At 39.3% G+C, this 20799-nt stretch overlaps 1 protein-coding gene across 2 annotated transcripts; it reads left to right on the top strand.

The window, feature by feature from the left end:
* Positions 1-774: 774 nt before the first annotated feature.
* Positions 775-14822, top strand: LOC113145664 (dystroglycan-like). Of its 2 annotated transcripts, none has more exons than XM_026332644.1 (3): positions 775-836; positions 9249-9824; positions 10985-14822. In XM_026332644.1, the coding sequence occupies exons 2-3, from the start codon at positions 9456-9458 to the stop codon at positions 13292-13294; spliced, it is 2679 nt and encodes an 892-aa protein (XP_026188429.1). In that variant the 5' UTR covers positions 775-836; positions 9249-9455; the 3' UTR covers positions 13295-14822. The 2 variants fall into 2 exon arrangements, with proteins under 2 accessions (XP_026188429.1, XP_026188428.1); XM_026332643.2 differs by lacking the exon at positions 775-836 and adding an exon at positions 3738-4122.
* Positions 14823-20799: the final 5977 nt, after the last annotated feature.

Raw genomic sequence — 20799 nt, 5'->3', positions numbered from 1 at the left:
AGGTGAAAGTGGCATTATAGTTACATAGTGCAAAAGGTTCATTTGGGCTGTATTGTGGAACTGAGTTAAAGGCATTTCAGGTGACCTCTAAAGGTGGCAGCACACACTGAGAGGCTGTTGGGGGAGTTTTCAGTACCTGGGTTTTGACTTGATTTCTGCTGTTCACTGGTGTCCTCTTCTGGGAGATATTTCTGATTTGTGCTTATGTCCTCATAATTCAAAGTCGTTAGGCCTGTTTACCTCTGATAACGAAACTATTACCCCAGTTAAAGAGGCCGCTGAAGATATTTTTCAGATTTTCATTTAGCATGAGGCTTCATTGAGAGCTGCGTGTTTACCCTCTAATGAAGTAGCCTGATCTGCCACTGGTTTAACATACAGAACTGCTAATGACCAATCTCTGATAATTACCTTCGGGATTTCTGATCCTGGATTAATTATACACCGTAATTTGCAATTTATCAGCTAACTTGCCTCAGCAAGACTTAGATGGGACTAATTTGCACTGAGACACATGTAAATATGGCACGATGACACTATAAGTCTCAGTAAGACAGAATATTTGGTAAATAATTGTTTCTTTAAAGTGTTTTCAAAAACTGCCTTAGAAGTTATTTCAGTATAAACATGTACAAGTGCTGATGGTAACTGTTTAGAAAACCTCATTTGTGCTGAGCAGGGAGAACAGATAACCAGCGGTAGGCACAAACAGGAACAGTGCACTGTTCTAGGCCTTATGCTGAAAGGAAATCCTCCTTCTTCCTGTTCTATTATCAGCTCAACATAAGTGACAGCACAGGCAGACAACCACAGACCGAAACTAAAACTTCTCACAGGTAAATAATGTCTTCCTCAAACATTTTTTAAGTATGTCAGTGCTGATCTTGATGGAATGGTCTTGCAAAATACTGTAGCCCTGTATCTTTTGTGAGAAACTAAGACAAACAAACAAAAAAAACTCCTGTAGATATTTTGAATTAAGACTGTAATAAGAATTTTGTTGAAGAGGAGATGTGCGAAAAAAAAACGGCACAAAAAAAGGCTTTCTGTTTGCTATTGAGTAAAGGTGAGAAGTCTTGTCTAAAGTAATCTATCACTGTGAGAAAAGGGGAGATTGGCTCCACTGAGGGCCTCACTACACAGTCAGTCCACTGGGCAGTCCAATAGACTGCTCAGAATAACTCCTTAATAAGTCACTTGGAAGAAAATGTGGGGAGTCAGCTGATTCCTAATCCTCTCTTTCTCACTCTGTGCTCACAAATCAAGACTCAGACTGACATGCGATCACATGAAAGTTCTGCAATGGGGCTGTCATGGTCTAGAGGACCTGATGGGGTTTTTGTGTATGTGTTTGGCAAAATCTGAGATGGGTGATGTGTTTGCAATGGAAACTCCTGATCCATAATATGACTCGATGGTAAACAATAGGATAAGAGAAAAGCAACTGTTAGGAAATGCATATATTCTTTAGTTGACAGATAATTTACATATTATGTCTGTGCTGATGGTGTATTTAGGAGATTTAGAGACAGTTAAGCAGTAACGCAGTTCTAAAAAAGGATCTCATTACTCTGAATGTGTTATGTAAATACAGTCTGTGATTTAAAAAAAATAAAACCATATAGTGTGTACATGATAATTTATTTACAGGTGCAAAGAAATAAATTCTGAAGGAATGTCATCACTTGTAAAACTTCACTTTAAACAGATACTCAGCATCTAATCTCTTCTCTCATGTGTACATGTAAATACTTCAAGCATGCTCTTTTTTTCTTACTGTCGCCTTGCAGGGGTGAACAAAGAGTCAGGGGATTCAGATGATTGACAGGCCTATGAACTATTACAGACAGGCTCCATTTCTCTATCTTAAAATGCTAATCATACTTGCCAAGGGTTTTATTAGTATAGGGCATCTATTTTTGCCATGAACATCAAGTCAATTTTTGCTCTAAGATATTCACACAGTTTATAGTTTATGATAATGTATGATGATGGCATCATGTAAATGGATCCACATATTTCATGCAAATATTTTCAGTGAAGTAAAAGCAATCTCATCATTTGTTGGCAAACAGAATGATAAAAATGACCATTTCCACTGTTTTATTTGGCAGTATATCATGACATCTCTGATTGTTGTTTTATTGTAAGTCTTTTACTGTGCTGCTACTTTTTCTTCAAAACTGGCAGACACTTCCTCTTTCAAATATTGTTCAATAGAGCACATGCCCTATTTAAAATAGTATTCCAGTCTAATATAACTGGTAATTTATGTAAGCTCAGCTTGAAATCTCAACAAAGAAATGCCATCTCCTTTGTACAAGTGGCTTCTACCTTGAAAGGGCAAGATAGGAAGTCGCCAAGGTGAAGAAATTTAATCTCATGGAATTATTTGCAGTGCAGAGACCATGATGTGATGTGGATGTCTGACCCACAAACTAATACCAGCTTACTATAACAACCATAACATTAACCGCAGTAGCAGACAGTAAGAATTATTTATTAGTTCATTCGAACAGACATTAAAGATACTGTAACTATACTCATTTCACCTGACAACACTTGATAATTGGACATTTGCACCTTTAAAGAACCAGATGCTTGCATCCTGTGGTTATGATTACAGTTGCCTTCACTCAGCAGTGAGGTGTTTTTTGAGACCAAATGCACTGATGCAAATGCAAACATGGTTGCACAATAAGTCATCTATGCTAAGTTGTCCAACACACCTTGTCAATAAAATCCCACAATATCCTTCATCCAGCTGAGATATGATTCCTCTGAAGCTAGATTTTTACCCCTTCAACTGCATGTATTGGCAAAGAAAATTGAATTTAGAAATAAGATTTCTGGTGGACAAGACTGCAAATATTGACATAATTGTTCACATGCACAAACAGAATTTAAGTCACTTCTGTTATTTGGTTGATTCATCTCAGTTCCCTTTTTTGAACAAATATAACCTTTAAACTTTACTTATATGAAAATTTATGTACATTAGGTAAAAGTGCCTTGGTGGTTTTAATAAAAAATCATATTACCATAAAAAGAGACCTGGTTCTACAAAACGGTACTTGTCTTGCATTGTTTTCTTCTGCAGTGATTTTTTATTAGATCAAAGTAGGCTCATTCTCTGTCCTCTCAGATACACTTATGATAAAGCACTCAATAAAAAAAAACTGACTTTTAAATCGGATACAATAGAATTTATTAAAATGTCCTTTGAGAAAGATCGGTGCTTAAGAAACAACATTAGGTTGTCAATTGTGATCATCAATGATTATGTCTGTGACTCAGTAGACTATATGTTACAAATAACCATTGAATTAATGAAATTGCATCTAATTTCATGTTGAATGTACTGTAAAATGCAAACATGAGTATATGCAAAGTATAAATGTATATACTTATACTTTATATATTCTCTTTTACTGTAATATCCTCTTAATGTGAATACAGTACCAGCATTATGTCCAACATAAGGCAAGTTTCTTGTGATCAAAATGTTAAGAGAGATAGTCTAGAGTTTTATATTGTATTTTCATAACCCGAAAATGAATGCCTTGGTGGTTTGATGATACTGTACTCACCATGTTTACCATAGAGTAGCTGTGCAGGAAAAAGGGTACTCCAGCCTTTTCCATTCCCCTCACTAACCTACTTGACTTCATGTCACTCCGTTCAGGAGTAATTGCGTCACTCAAGGGTGGACTATAAAATGCGTGATCACCATAACCAAATACGGTACGGTACGTGGGGATTCAAACCGACTAACAGCACAGTGCGAAGGAACAATTCATGTACTACCAGTTTATCTATAGCACGTCTCCAGATAGAGGGGAGGAGGAGTCAGGCCGGTACACACGACTGGCCTCAACCTGTAACGTTAGACCTATCTGCCAAGAGGACAGAGGCAGCAAGGGAGGGGTGGCTACCGAGAAAATCACAATAGAAAGCAGGGAACTATCTGTAAACTACCAAACCAGAGAGCTCCCTGTGCTCAGATACCCTGCTGTTGAAATGTTAGAGGGAGAGCGGGTTTAATGGCATTTGGGAAGTCTCCGCGCTGCTCCCTGGATAGAAGAGGAGACGCGAGTTAGCTAACGTTAGCTCGCTAACAAGGTCAGTTTGAATCGTGGCTTCTGTCGCTGTTTTCGCAGTAGCATCATTAAAAATGCCGCTCTCGTCACCTTCGCTAACTCGGCTCACTTGGGGAATTAGCACGGATGTCGGGACAGGTAACCAGCTATGTTTGTAACCAGCACACTCGCTTGGCGTTAGCTTGTTAGTTAGCTTGGTGGGCATCGCTGCGGAGTCCATTCATTTTTATACGACTTTGGTGTTCGTCGTTTGAAAACGATGGAGCCGGCTCACGCTGCCTTGTGGAGGTTTTTGCCGAGACGCTGGCTTTGGTTTGTAACATTATGAGCAGTGTAGCCGGGAAGAGCTCGTCGTTTGTGCGGTGGGTGCCCCAGCAGCAGCCCGCTGCCTGTTTCCTCCTACAATAAAGCAGGTGCATCTCTGCGCTGGCGATGGGCTGGTGTAGGAGAGCACTCAACGCCGCCAGGAACTGCATTTGCTATTTTTCATTTGTGTGCAGTTTCAGGGAATAATAGTCTAATTTACCTAGTGTGCCGAGTGATTCATGAAGGTTGAACCGCGTAGGCGTTCTCATTTACAAAGGCCTCGTCGATTGACTCAGTCCAAGTGAAACGGGCCCGGTAGCTAACGCTAGCTGACGGTATTCAGTCAGACCTGAACCGATTTGGTTATGGCAGTGATCTGTTTGTGTTGTGAAGCCATGAAGTTTGGGTTTTATCACACGGGGCATCGTTGCTGCTGTTACAGTGGGAAGGCTGGTTTGGTCTAAGGTTAATTTAACGTTACTTATCGTGGTTTTCCAACGTGTTGAACGTTACAGTGGACCCGGTAGATTTACTTTAACACTGGTGTCATATAATTAAGTGCTAACAACTCACTAGGAGTAAATGTAAATAGGTTTAAAACAATGTGTGTCAACAGCTAATGTGAAAGTGTCGTTGGGGAGCTCGACACAGCGTAGATTCAGCCTTGTTATTGTTTCACACTTGGTTGGTGTTTAATGTATTAGGGAACGTTACCTCTAAATTCATAAAAATACACAAAATAACTCGCTGGCCTCCAATCCTGGGGTTTGGCAGCATACAGTAGTTTTCCGGTAGCGTTAAATGAGTTGGCTCAGGTCATCGTGCCAGGTTAGACTTTCACTCAAGGCCAATTTTGTGTGTCCTCTGCATACATTTCACTACTTTGTGGCCCAGTGTGGAGAGCAACACAAGGGAAACATCCAGTTGCACGGCAAGCTTGTCTTGTGGATATGTTTGTTATTCAGCTCATGCACTATCTAGAGGCTGCTGAATGTGGTACGTCAATTCAATTGGCCCTGAGTGCCACTGTGCATCAGAGCCCTAATTATTTTTGATGGTTTTCAAATTTTAACTACTGTTGAACTGCAGACAGCATGGATGGACACTGTGGTTGTAAATGGCTTCAGTGCCCCAGTAGTGCAGGCCTCAGTGTGAAGTGAGCAGAAATCACATACACACACAAGCCTGTACCATCGTACTGTTTACCATACATGAAATGGTCTATTAATAATAGACCCTCTAGTATTATAGGTTTAATAAGAGTTCAGTGTATACAAAAACATTCCGAATGATACTAAACAGTATATATATAAAAAAGTGTCTTATATAAGCCTTGCTTTTTCAGTGGGGCGTTTGAAACCTTATTTTGAACCTTGTTTTAGTAAGAGTGTCATGGTGCAGGTCCAGTGCTGTTGTAAAAGTTGTTACCATACTGATAACAGCAAAGCACAATTATCCCCTCTGTGAACAAGGTCTAGGTGAAATGTCATTGAGACAGGATGTGTTTTTCAGCAAACAAGCTTTGAATCTGTTCTCTAGTCTTATTTATATTATAGACAGGTATATTTTGGTACACTATGTAATGCAAGTTGTTTAAGCTGTACCCAAGGCAATTAAGGATTTTTAATTTTTTTTTTTTTTTTTTCCTACAGGCAGTGTGACCTGATCTGTACTCGTTTTAAAAAACGCTGGCTTTTCCTGACACATCCTTCTTACTCAAACACTACTTATTATGCACATTTACTTTTAAGAATGCTTTCATTTTACTTGAAGAGCATATTGGAACTCTGCAAATTGACATATTTACAACTTTAATATTTCTTAATGAGCTGTTGTCTGAAATGTATTTTGAATTACTTACAAACTGTGAAATTAGAATGAGATAGAATCTAGGCCACATTGTGGAAAGCTTACTTTGATGCTCAGATGTTCTTTATTTATTTATTTTTGTATTTTGTTTTTTTCCTTTGTGTGGCAACAGCCCGGGGTGAGGTGAAGTGCTCAGTTCTGATTTAAATTAGGCTTTTGGGCAAAAGCTGTTCTCATGTTTTTTTTGTTTGTTTTTTTTAGCATATGAACACAAATGGCTCGATGAATGAAGCAGTATGCTTTGTCTTTACACTCAGCTACAGTGTAGCATAGTTTTCCTTTTTCATTTATGATCTTTAGAGTAGTCAAAAAAATGCTGCAAAGGGTTAAGAGGGTCTACTGAGTCAGAAGATGGAAATCCCAGATAAGGTGCATGCCTCAACTTGGTTAATGGGTTAGGTGAGACATGACTCATTACTGTCTATGTATTTGTAAGTGGGTGGTAAAATATATAACCAGTGTGTCACCGCTTTTCCACCAGTGTTTTTATAGTGGCTTGTTCATTTATGTATTCTTTCTTTCCTCACTCTATATGTCCATCCAGCATTACAAACCACATGCAGGATAGTGGGGGGTACAGGAGTCAAATGGATGGGAACTGATAGTATGTTATAGTTTTTTCAGCTGGCAGTCTAGTCATAACAGCCCTTTTCTCTGCCAGAAAAACTACCCTAGATACCTGCAGTAGATATTGACAGTCATCATTTCTAGTGCAAGAAAAATCACAGCAGAGATCACACAGTGTTTGAGTTGTTTTGTCTTGCATGTTTTATTAGTCAGTAATTGTATATCTGCTGACACGAAAGCTTTCCCCAGCAAACAAATAAGTGACTGTAGCTGCCTTAGTGTGTAGGTTTTTGTCCAGTAATACATTTTTAAATGCAAAGGCAGTGGGTTGGCCTGTCTCAGTAGTGTTGGCTAAGCTGTACTCTATTGTAAAGATAGTGACTCCTTACAATTATATAATTAGATATGAATAGTGTGGGAAGTTATTGTAAAAGGCAGCAAAGGAGAGGGATTACACTTGAATCCATAGAAAGCAAAGTTGAAAAAAGTAGCTATTAGTGGTGAGATTTTTGGCAGCTTAACAGCAGTCTGAATATCGGTTTCTCAGAAAGGTCAGAGATAATTAAACTACACAATTCTAGTAATTTATAGTAATACTGGTTATTGCTTTTTTTGTGACATTTGCAAAGACTGAGTTGGTTTTGGTAAAATAAGAAGCAACAAAACATTTGATATGTTATTTGTTTTTTTTAAATATAAAGGCAACGCAATATTACAAAAGACTATGTTCAGTATGTTAAGCCTTAAGCCTTATCGGGCTAATTGTGAAGAAGTCTGAGGAAAGGGTAAGGCTCTGAAAAATGTGCTGTTTACATTCTTGTCCTTTGCAACATGAAGAGCACTGATCCTTTGGTATAATGGTTAAATTCTTTGAAAATGTTAAGGTTTAGGGATGTTTTTATCATTTTTCTAATTAAATTTATTTTTGTTTTTCCTAGTTTGACACCAGTCTGAGTTACTAGATAGAGGTCAGTTCAGAATCTGCCCAATTTACTGTCAGTTGCCATGTACATTTTCATCACTCCCAACTATAACAATATTTTCTAATGAAAATCTTTCTGGCCCATTCAAGAGGGAAAATGCAGGCACTGAACTGTTCAATAAGCTGTCATTAAAATACATGAATTGCAAATAAGTCTTATTAAATGGGTTTTTTTAAAGGTTAAAACCAAAGTAAAAAATGTTGATGTCATTTTAAACACAAATAGATACAAACCAAATATTTGATTGTGGTTTGTCAGAGCAGCAGATAGTTATTGTTAGGATTTGCACTGGAATGCTAAGTTCTGCTGATGTAATTTGGGCTTAAACACAATGTATGTAATAGGTTGTCTCGCTTGTCTTGAAAGAGAGTGTAGATGAGTGAGAGAACCTTACTAATGAGAAGCTTTAATTGCTACTGCACTTGTAGTGTACTGGAAGACCATGCATTTGCTTTTGCTTGCATGGCTGATTTCATTAATGACTACCTCTCTGTATGTTCATTACACTTTATAGCTTATCCACCAAACAGTGAGGTCTGTTTCTGCTTATATTGGAGTGATGTATATTTTGTGAGTTTGTTGTTTCCCATTGCAGTGTGCAATATAATAATTTATGCAATATTTCCTGATATTATAAGGGTTAGTTTGAATAGCAGCAAACATTCTTGCTGATGTTTTTTTTTTTTTTTTAGTAATCAGCTTGTATAGCTGCATGTAATACATTTTTAGACCAGTGGTGGGCAACCCATGTTTCTTGAAGGCCACTGCTCTGCTTGTACTTCAACTATCCCTGCCCTACCCACTGTTGTTTACCTGGATTAGGTGAGTTCAGTCAGTCAAAAACACTGCAAGATACCAGTTCACTTTGTCTTCCTGCACTCCACCGTCATTTGAGATGATATCTTCATTTAATGAGTTCAGGAACCTGGGTTGCCCACCTCTGTTCTAGACCAAAAGGTTGGCCAATACTTGACATGGTTTGTACCAAGACTGGTTGCACAAAGTCTCTGCCTTCTGGCAATATGTTTAAGTGTATAATTTGAAATCACAGCCTTGTGCCATTTAGGCATTAGGATTCTACACCCTCCTCTGCCCATTTATGAGTGCCCCCAGGATTGGGGGTGGCTGGGTCAGTGCAATGCAGACTCTTAATTCCAACCCCCAGGGTACCTAATTAAAACTTACAGCCAAGACAACCAACCTTTGACACTCATAGATCTCATGACATTCACCATTACTCCAAATGCCATGATAGAGAAGTAAAGATCAGTAGGAGGCTGTCTTTTCTTTTTTTTTTCTGCTAAACAATTTTCACTACTCTACATAATAGACTCCAAATAGTTTACTCTGTAGTGATCTATAATTTGATTTGGGGCGTTAATACATCATATTACATTCTGTTTTTTTTTTTGTCCCCCCTCAGGTAGCTTGGCTGACATGGCTGTCTAACGGAGTGCCAGAGACCTCTCCATGGATCACAAAGGAGAACAAAGAAAAAAACACTGCATCTGTGAGCATATCCAATAACTAGGGAATCTGACCCATAAGCATATTATCAGACTGACATCAGTGCATGTGACCTCTTCAGTTGTTCATAGACATCAGTTGGGCAGCCCAAAGGCCTGTTGCCATGCACTCTAAAAGGAGAGACGTGAACTGTGGGAATGCTGGGAGGAGCAGGCTTTTTTCGTGCAGAACTGTCCCCCTGGTAATAGGGATTCTGGTGACCATGGCCCAGGGCACTGTGCCAGAACAGCAAGAGGCACTGGATGAGATGATATCGGTGGAACTAGAGGCTTCCATGCAGTCGTCTGTGCTCTCCGAGCTCCGGGCTGCAGCATCTTCAGTTGGTGAAGAGCCACCTACAGGTTATAGCCCAGATTCCTCTACAAACAATGGAGGAGTGCACAATGGCATACCTGACTCCTCTGCAATCGTGGGCCAGATGTTCCTGCTGAAGATTCCACCAGGATTTGCCACTACAAGCTGTAATGTCCATGTAAGTGCATGAGAGTGTTGGTTCTAGTGTTCTAATTTGGCCTTGTTGTAGTGTTGGTCTTCTGTGGGAAACATCTGTAATGTAATACTGAATTGAATAGTATTGCATTAATGAGGTCAGTAATAATCAATTAGAGCATAATTTGAAAGAGATTCACAATAACAAAGTGTGTAGTATGCAAGGGCCTTGTTTTACCAGTAGACCGAAGGTCACATTATTTCTCTTTTGTTTGAGACAAGCTACCTTTATTTGTTTGGTATGATCTAACTCCAGTATTATTTTGATGATATACACTGTGTCATGGAGGAAAAAAAAACTTTAAAATGTATTCGTACATAATCTATATGTTAATGCTGAATAAAAACCTGAAAGCAACGCCACAAGGTTGCTACAGTACAAGGTTAAAAAAGCAATTTTATAAAAAAGTGAACTGTAATTAGGTTTGAATAATGCTGTATTTTGGTGTCAGCTAAAAAGTGTATGATAAATGTAAAGCCTCAGTATAGTGAAAGAATAAAATGGGGTATCAGTGAAGATATGTGCAATTGTATTCTTTTGTCTCTAATAAAGAATGCAGTGGCCACATGGCCCCAACTTGTTTTTTTTTCTGTCATTACAGAATAAATACATAGTATTTATTCCTTTAGTTTTGATCACTGTATCACTGCTGATTGAAGCTGTCTATGGTGCAGTTTGTTAGTCAGACTTGAATGAGATGAGATTAATATCAGCCCAAACACTGTTGCAGAATGATATGCTGTCATCTAGTAATAACCCAAAATGAGGAGTGATGACTCACATAGTTGTTATGAATAGGAGCTCACTCTTCCTTTTCATATATGACAAGATTTGATAAACTGAATAAAGTTGGGGGGCTAATTAGTGAAGGCATTTCTGCTTTTGCTCAAGAAATGTGAATTTGAGTTGTATTCATATGGTTTCTGCTTTTAATTCCCATTTCACTGGCACCTTGGCTAATATGAAACGAGACTGAATACCGGATTGTGTTTGATATTGGATTCACTGTTTAAGTAATTTCTCAAACAAGAGCAAGCATATCCCTGTTGCTATTTCAAAGGTGTACTTAATATTTTACTTTAGTGTCATAAGTACCCCTGTAGTATAAAACTGTAACAGTGTTGTTCTTTTTCCTCTTTTAGCTCACTGAAATGGGAAAGGAGACCTTACCTTCCTGGTTGTATTGGGACAAAGAACAATGCATTCTCAGAGGCTTGGCCTTGGAACAAGAAAAAGGTGTGTACCATATCATGGTATCTGGAGAAGAGATAATTGACAAGAACAGCAGCCGACTGTTTCGCAGTACAGTCTTCTCTATTGAAGTATACCCAGAAGAACGGGCAGACACTGAACCAGCTCTGCTCACTCTACAGTCAGATATAAGTGGTCTCCAGCCTTTTACCTGTGGTTCTGAGGAACCTGTTACTGTCCTCACTGTCATTTTAGATGCTGACTTGACTAAGATGTATGCAGAACAAAGGGTCAACTTACTAGACATTATGAGGAAATTCTCACATGTGCCCCTGGAGCACATGAGAGTGGTTCCTGTTGTCAACAACCGTTTATTTGACATGTCTGCTTTCATGGCTGGACCAGGGAATGCTAAGAAGGTGGTTGAGAATGGGGCCCTACTGTCATGGAAACTTGGATGTGCCCTTGATCAGGGCAGTATCCCTGATATTAGCAGCGTTCAGTCATCAGCAAAAGATGGGACCATGTCATCCAGGCTGGGGTACCCAGTGGTCGGTTGGCACATTGTTAACAAAAAGCCCCATGGAGTGAAGCGGGTCAGACGGCAATTGAACAATACTCCTACTCCAGTGCCCTCCCTGCTTCCTCCAACTACTCATCCTGAACCTCCTGTACGTGTTGTTCCCACCCCAACTTCCCCTTCTATTGCCCCAGCAACAGACAATTCTGCTCCTCCTGTCCGAGGTCCTTTGCCCCTCCCAGTGAAGCCGACTATGAAGGTCAGAGATCAGATAGCCCATACACCTGTTTTTGGACCTCCTCATCCAACAAGAGTATTAGGTACTACAAGTACTGTCCCTATCCAGCCAACCATGACACGGCCTACATTTGTGGAGGCCACTGCTGTGCCAACACTGCCAACCACCACCAAAAGACCCAAACCATCTGCCACAAGGAAACCCAAGAAACCCAAAACCTCAACTCCAGCTCCCCGAGAACCCAAATCTACCACATCTAAACCACCCAGACGCACCACTCCCTTGTCTTTGGCTCCAGATTCTAATCTTAGCCCAGAGATCCGCAACCCTATTGACCAGGTAAATGCATGGGTTGGCACATACTTTGAGGTTAAGATTCCTCCTGATACTTTCTTTGACAGGGAGGATGGCACTACTGATAAGCTGCGTTTGACTTTGAAAAAGACCCCCAAAGAAGCAGTGAATGAAACATCTTGGATCCAATTCAACAGCACTATACAGCTTTTATATGGCCTTCCAGAGGAGCAGCATGAGGGGACACATGAGTACTTCATGCTGGCCACTGATAAGGGTGGGAGGAGCAGCATGGATGCATTTGAGGTACGAGTCAACCGTTGGTCTGCTAACGACAAACCTGCAGTTGTGTTTGCTGCTCGTTTCCATGGTGAGCCCAAAACTTTGACTAATGATGTCCATAGGAAGATTCTTCTGACCAAAAAGTTAGCATATGCCCTTGGTGATCGCAACAGCAGCACAGTGACTCTGAGAAGCATCACCAGAGGCTCAATTGTGGTGGAATGGACCAATAACAGTCTCCAGCAGAGTCCTTGTCCAAAGGACCAGATCACAGTTCTCAGCAACAGGATTTCTGAACGCCAAGGGACACCTAAACTGGCTTTCATCAAAGCCATGGAGCCTGAATTCAAACCCATTAACATTTCAGTTCGTGGTACCAATAAATGTCAAAGCTATACATTCATTCCACCAGGAGAGGTGCCATTGCCTGCTCTTCCTACAGCTACACCTTCACCTGGGACCAGTCGTAGGAGCAGTGATGATGTTTACCTACACACTGTCATTCCCGCTGTAGTGGTAGCAGCCCTGCTGCTCATAGCGGGGGTCATTGCTATGATCTGCTATCGCAAGAAGCGCAAAGGAAAAATGACCATAGAGGAGCAGGCTACTTTCATCAAGAAAGGAGTCCCCATAATATTTGCAGATGAGTTAGATGATTCCAAGTCACCCCCATCCTCCAGCATCCCTCTTATCCTTCAGGAGGAAAAGCCCCCACTTCCCCCACCAGAGTACCCTAACATGGCTGGCCCCCACAGTACCCTGCTTAACCAGGATCTCTTGGAGGAGTATTCGCTTTATCAAGATGATGATCCTAATGCCCCTCCTTACCAGCCCCCTCCACCATTTACTGTCCCCATAGAGGGAAAAGGCTCGCGTCCCAAGAACATGACCGCATATAGGTCCCCACCTCCCTATGTGCCACCCTAACATACACTGGAGCTTTCAGTTTGGAAAGCAGGTGCAATGTAGGGATGCTTGTTAAAAATTAAATGGCTTTGACTTTGTAGAGGAGCAGGCTACCATACCCATATATTTGATCATCATGGATAAGACACTGTATTGTACAATTCTACTGCTGTCACAGGGCAAAATAATGGGGACAGTTTGTAATTCAAGCACTCTTTTTTTTTTTTTTTTTTTTTTTTGGCCTTCAGATATGCTTTCAAATTCTTGAATATTCTTTTGTCTGTTTTGCCAAGAAGCGTCAATTTTATCTTCAATGATGTACTATTTCTATTGTATAGAAAATAATAGAGGCAGGAAAGACTGAAGTCCACAGGGCCTTTGAGCAGATGTCACCATGACAACAGACTCAAGGCTCTCCCTCACAATGTTAATCTTTATGAGTTCGGTATCACCCTTATCTGTCCTTTGGCTAGGTTTACTAAGATTTTGCACCTGTTATTTCCAGAGGGGAATGAAATACAAAAAGCCAAACTGAAAGCATGAAACACTTAGACAAATTCAGTTTGTTTCTTTCCTTGTTCTCTTTTATGTTCTGCTCCCTCTTGACAATAACAAGCAAACCTTGCACTTATGCAAATTCTTGTTAAACCTTGCACTATGTGTCTTGGGCAGAATTAAACACAGTGGGTGGCAGTTCAATATGTGAGAGAAAATTCTATTTGTCCTTGAACTCACCACATGACTGAGATTCCTCTGGCACTTGATCACAAAGGACATTACATTGATTCCGCCTGTTGTAGATGTAGCCTGATTTAATTTTCAAAACAAATAATGTTTTGTTTTTGTCCCAGTGTCTGGACCTTCCATGTCAGATTTTTGCTGTTGCCAAGGTGATGTATGTGGTCACAAAGCCATCCCACGGGGTTGCTACAACAATTGTGACGGGGCCAATGGAGTGCTGTGGTTCACAGCAGCTGAGAACTGGCAGCACAGTCAGTGAGGTGGAGCCACTGTCTTATATTCAGTTGGTTTTATTGGTATGTGGGGTGGGTGGGCTTAGAGTACTCTATTATTACTGCTCTGCCGCTAGGTGTTGCACTGTTACACTTAGTGCACTGCCTGCTGTCAGTTCAGGCATAGGGGTAAGGAAATGTACATAATTGTGTGCCTGTGAAATTAAACAGCTCCATAATGTTAGTGTTTTATCGGTAAACCTAGTTGGGGAAAGGGGGGGGCTAGAGTGGGAAATAATTTTATTTTTTAATTGTATGTTTAGATTTATGATCACAATCAATAAAAAAAATGACTTTATAGTTTGTGAGGGTACAAAAGAACATTTTCCTGCCCATCACAAAAAATAATGCATTATCTCAGTATGATGGGGAACAGAGAAACCACAACAATATGTGAATTATGTACATTTCATATCTGATATCACCATAAGAAAAAATGGTTAAAATCTAATGTTTTTACTGAGTTTTTGATACAGTCTTAAACTTGTTTTATGAAAATATATTAATAAAATGTAATACTATTTGTAAAGCCTCAAGGTTGGTGTAGTCCCTTTTTATTAAAAAATGAATGAAACGCAAGCTATGTCTTCAGCACAGATGTGCATATGTATAATAAAGGGCTAATAAGCACAATTTATTAGCCATTGGTCAAAGTAAGATACAGTACATCAACCATGTACAACTACAGTATATCATAGCAAAGAACCAGTAGCCTTTTGTAGTCTTGCTTTACAGTGGGTTAATCACATTCTTAACAGTTTGTAGAAACTATCCTTAATTGGCTCTAATGGTTGGCTGATTTTAGCTATCACAAGCTGCACAGTCTCATTTATAAACCAAATATGCAGACTCTAGTGAAACAGTGTGATATTTTAAGACAAGTGTTCCCTTTCTGTGGTGTTTAGGTGGGCTGTTTTTCATTTTTTGACTCTGCTCCAACATCTTTTGGAGAAATATCAATAATAATTACTAACATCTACTCTCATTTTTTTTAGTGCAGAGCTTCTGTTACAGCTTATTTGGGAGAGGTCGAAACAGTTTCACTGGTTGGTGGCACATTGCAGATCCTTGCTCTGACGAATACATTTTCAGTATAAAATTGCAATACAAGACATTTTGATTTATTCTTGTACAGTCATTGAAAGAAATCTTTCAACTGCTGTGTAGGTTTCTGGGTGTAATTTTTGGAATAATATACACCTGCTGAAAGGTTACTTCAGGAATTAATGAAAGTACTCAATAGTTTCTTTTCTGTACCTTTAGGGACAATTCAGAGCCTGACAAATGTGTCTTAAAGCTCATAAAAAAACACTGATAATCACCTGTCCCAATATTTTAGACTGAGAAAGGTCTTACTTCAGAAAACAGCTTCAAACATACCAGTCATGTTTCAGGTGCTGTTTGTGTGTCACTGTGAATCCGAAGCACCTTTCTTTAAATTGTCCGTTCTGTAATAATGTTATCATTCCTGTACTCACTTGCTCAGTCTTACAAGTATTAGTTATTAGAACATAATTGGTAATTCTGAGTTCACTTATGTTGCAAATTGAGTGTAATAATCATTTATCAATTAGCCACAACCATCAAACTGTGGGTGACTGACTCATTTACAAGAGATCTGTGACACTGGACTTCAGGGCTCAGTTTCCTATAAATACTGACTGTGTAATTATCATTCATGGATATACTGACTAAAACACTGACATTTCACCTCTTTGCCTAACAAATGGTTTCAGAGCTTTATTGAGAAGATCACACAGTGTGGAGTACAAACACATCAAATCATTGCAGTAATGACAAAATAACTGCACCCAGCAGAAACTCCAACATAAATTACAACAGATTTAAAGCACTGTTGAAGAAGGACCCTAATTTTCATGTAACGTTTGGGCTTGTCAGCTATAATAACAAAATTCATTTTGCTGCTACAATTAAAATTAAACAGATACTTCTGCAAGTAATTTTACCTATGATTCATTACATGTAAACTTGGATTCTCGCATTCCAATACGCTGTAATCCTCCCAGGCTGTTATTAGAGAAGTTTCAGAACCTATAGGAACTTTAATTTTTTTTAGTAACCTTGGGAATTCAGAACTCATATACTACAGTATAGCAGCCACTTACAGCTACAGGCACAATCCCCTCAGAATTTACAATTGTAGCATGATATTTTATTCTGGCAGCACATGAACACGTTGCTGACACTGATAGACAGGTGTACCTTCTTCTGATGTTGCCATTCAAGCAACTGACAGCAACTTGGTTGTCTTGAGGTTGGGGGATGCCACAATAATGCATACTAGTTCTGTCGTTGACAGAAATATCGCAGATGACAGTACCGGGCTGGAAACACGCTGACAACTTCCTGCAAAGGTGCATAACCTAGTGTTGTTTTTCCTCTATTGTATGTAGAGATATGCTTTCTGTTAATGCAGTTCTTGATGATCTCACTCCTACAGCAGCATTTGAGTAGTTTCAATCTACAAATAGAGCTAACCATTAAGAGCAGCCAATAGCAGCTAATCAGGGTATATCAAAATATGAAACTGAGGCTGTTTTATTCCCTGCCAATCTCTCACTTCACCAACCTCCCCCTCTGTACTCATTAATAATGTAATGGGAAGTAAAGTTAATGCATGTGATGAAAAATGTATAAGCTCATGAAACCTATAAGAACTGACCTTTTAGTTGTTGACATTTCTGATGCACTGCACTTGATTGTCTGCTCTTGTGGTTGCTTTGCACCTCTGCACACAAAACCTCTAGTCTTATCTGTCTCATGACTTCAATTTCTGAAACAGGAGTATAGTATATAAAATACAGGTGAATGCAAGTGAGCTGCAAATGTTTTGATGCTGCTTCAAAGATTTCAATCCCAGTTGTATTTTTGTCATTTTCAAACACCTCCAACACTAATCAAAAATGGTGTTTTGTAAATGTGTTTATAATTCCCGGGGCCATAACAAATTCTAATTAGGCCCACAGCCATGCCAGACCAAGCTCTCATTGCAAGAAGGAAGGTAATTATTTCCACTGCACAGTATTATTGACACAAGCTTTTCTTGTGATTACAAAAAAGAAAAACTAATGAGTCTTTGTATGCACCCTAGTGCATGAGGAGGCGGTAACGTAATCTGCTACTTAGCAGTGGAAATTGCAGAGAGGGTATGATGGTGGGCAGCACACATGACATGGACAGCTCAATAATAGGGCTCATTAGATGACTGAAGCCTGAGAGATGTGGCATTCAAGTTTCCCATTAAGCTGAAAACACAATGGTAAATAAAATAATCACAACGATGATGAATAATTGTCAGGTAAGCAATGGGTATAAGATTTTGTTACAGGCACTACATACAAATGTTTTGCCAAATATATTACAGTATACCTAATAAATCCTGTGAAAAGTGCTCCATACAGTACACCTGTACAGATAGACAAAGTTAAACCTTTTACTACCAGAGGCACAGATGATAGAAAATTAGTGTAAAGGCCTATATGTTTACCATTTTACTTTGTATATGTAAATATACTATAAGTTAAAGACCTAACCCAACCCTGAAAAGTGTGCTAATGTGATATTTTTTCAGTAAAATTCTTGGTATTGTCTTGGTAGGATAGCAACAGCATCTGATTCCTCCCTTCTAGATGCGCTGAACAACTTCTACCCATGGTTTGAGGTGCAGAATAACATGGTGGTGAGGAAGACCACTCCTCTTCGCAATGACCAGGTACTGTACCGTATCTTACCACAGCTAAGGTGAATGAATCGACCCATAGACAGCAGCTGGAGCAGTCAACATTCCTGGCAGAGTGTTTAGAGGATGTGCAGACCAGCTAACAGATATTCTCACAGACACTATGTACATGTCTTCAGTCAACCAAATTAATAAAGTAACAATCTGACCATGCTAAATGGGGACTTATATACTTAAATCAATCAATCAATCAAATCAACATGACTGATGGGGACACTGGTTAAAAACAATAACTTTATTACTAATAAATGAGGACAATTAAATAGATTTTCAGTTGAGTTTTGCCTAGATTGCTTTGCAAAGATGTAGTAATGTAGATATAGTGATGTAGATGTAGTGACCTGCAACTGCAAAAGTGATGCAAAACTTCAAAACAAACTCCATGTTCAACATGGCCATTGGAGCTTTAGGCTGTATGTAATATTTTGTTATTTTGCTGTGGCTGTAAGCAAAAACCACAGAGTTGGTTTTCTCCACATTAGTTACGCTGCATCCTCCTTTTGTAGACCATAGTGCAGATATAAGCATTGACATTCTTAAGTTCTTCTGGTTCATCCTCTAAAAACTTCTCACAGTCACTTTTTGCAGGTACAATACAAGATGCAAGATATTATGAATCAATTCATGTACTGTCTCCCCCACCTGCACCTCTGTCTGCAGCCAGGGGGTTTCTCTTCCTGACTCCTGATGTTATACAGACATCTGAAGATGTTTTGCATCTATGGGTGTTTTGGGGGACTTTTTTTCTCCTACTTTGGAATAGCTACTTTTGAGAAAAAATACAAACCATGAGTGATATGTGTTTATGTTGAATTCGTCAAACACTAACTGAAGCCCACTAACTCAAGCCCAGCACTGGCATCAACGTTACGTAAATGTTCATTTTAGCAGTGTAAGCAACAGCTTTGGACATAGAAAACAAGGCAGCTTTAGTGCTCATTTACCTGATGTATTTTTGTGGACCTGATGTATTCTGTAGGACATAATGTATTTTGTCTGGACCTGACAGGTTTTTTTCCTGGACCTTTTTCATGCCTTTACATGCACATACAGAAGAAAATCCTCTGTGATATTGCATTCATAAACAAGGTGCATTTGTTATGTGTTGGATTATGTTTCATTATTGACTGCAAAATATTGATTCTGTGTGTTAGAAAAATGTTGTTTTCCTTCTCTGCTAAGTAAGAAGTTTTTTGTTTGTAATATATATTTTAGATCTCAGTATGTCATTTTGATGATTGTATGAAGAATAATGAATACACTTCTGCAGGCATTTGCATCAGTCATTTAAAACCATGGAGAAAATAATAAGTTATGTGTATTACATTGTTACATTGTTGTTACATTGGAGTTACGTGTATCGTTTATATATCTAAGTTAGATTATGAATGTGAATAACATCATAGCCCTGTGTGTTTATATTCTCTTGCAGCACTTGAAATTATCACGATGATGCTAAAGTGCCTGAATCCTGTCCTATTACTAACAATGACTGCAGCGCCATCTTGTGAAAAAATGACATAATTCCATTTGAATTCTTTTCACCGTTGACACAATGAGCTTGCAGAGAGTGTAATGAACAGGAACTCTATTCAAAAGCACATTTTCTGTCAGTGTTGGCTGTGTCGATCTTGATGTTGAGACAGGGCACTGACAATGCACAGCTCTGGGGCATATTGAGTAAAACAGAGGAAGACAGATCACTGCAGTATCAGCAGATGGCAGTAGCAGCACACCATGACCATGATACTGATTAATTACCTTTACATTAAATCATCAAATAATTTGTAGTCAAATAATACATAGCCTCAGGCTGTGCTGAATTTGGATTATGATTTATCAGGTAACACATGTATGAATCCTATTACAAGATATTTGAGTATATTTAAATGAATTACCTTCGGGGGGTTATCTTAACACTATATGTGAATTAATGAAGGTGTCACTTACGTTTGCTGGTAAAGAAGTGACCCTCAGTTACCGTAATTCCCTTTGGTAATGAAATGTGTTGGTGCTTTCTTGAGTCACACTCATAATTAGATAAGTTAGAACAAGTATGAGACTCCATAATTCAGTCACAGATTTAGAAAGTGTGGACTAATTGCATTTTGCTTCTTATCTCATAAATTGGATCCTTTCCAGAGCTCTGATGGAAATCCTCCTCTTCAGTTATAGAAGGAGCTCTGGTTGCGTGCTTGCTTGGGATTTTCAGAGGCTTGACAAAGCTACAAGGAGTTGGTTGGGTGAGTAGGTTGGGTATGGGGGTGGTTCGTAACCATCTAGGGGAGAAAAGATGACAGATGCTGCTTTGTACTGGTATTAATGGCATGAGCAGCGTTTTAAGCCGAGCTTGCTGCTAGGGCAGTGGGCAGTAGCACATGTCATGTGAGAGATTATTAGAAGTATTTATTCTACTGTGCAGTTTAGTGTAGAGGAGCAGCAGGTCAGATTTAAACACCCTTGCTCTGTGATATCATGTTAAATCAATCTACATCTGACTTACGAAGATCACAGCTGAATCAACATGTTGATTTCTCTCTGAATTATACACAACACAGCAGCAGGCTCACTGTCACATATGCTGAAAAATTAACTGGAATATGCAGTCCAGAAGCCCACAACATCTCGAAATAAAACATGAGGGTTGCTCAGTATGAGGCGGTTGTACACCATTTCTACCTTTTACGGGCTTTGTGTGATGTGCCAGTCTCATGTTAGCTCAGGATGTTTGTGCAGAGCTTTGGTCCCTGCAT

Source organism: Mastacembelus armatus, chromosome 7 (genome assembly GCF_900324485.2).
Source record: "Mastacembelus armatus chromosome 7, fMasArm1.2, whole genome shotgun sequence".
NCBI lineage: Eukaryota > Metazoa > Chordata > Actinopteri > Synbranchiformes > Mastacembelidae > Mastacembelus > Mastacembelus armatus.
Note: the sequence above shows the minus strand (reverse complement) of the source record. Positions and strands in the feature narration are given on the sequence as shown.

Bases quoted from the DNA above. Each gene is read 5' to 3' on its own strand.
- LOC113145664 (XM_026332644.1), top strand. From the start codon at position 9,456: ATGCACTCTAAAAGGAGAGACGTGAACTGTGGGAATGCTGGGAGGAGC. The intron at 9,825-10,984 runs GTAAGTGCATGA...TTCCTCTTTTAG, and splicing joins CTACAAGCTGTAATGTCCAT to CTCACTGAAATGGGAAAGGA.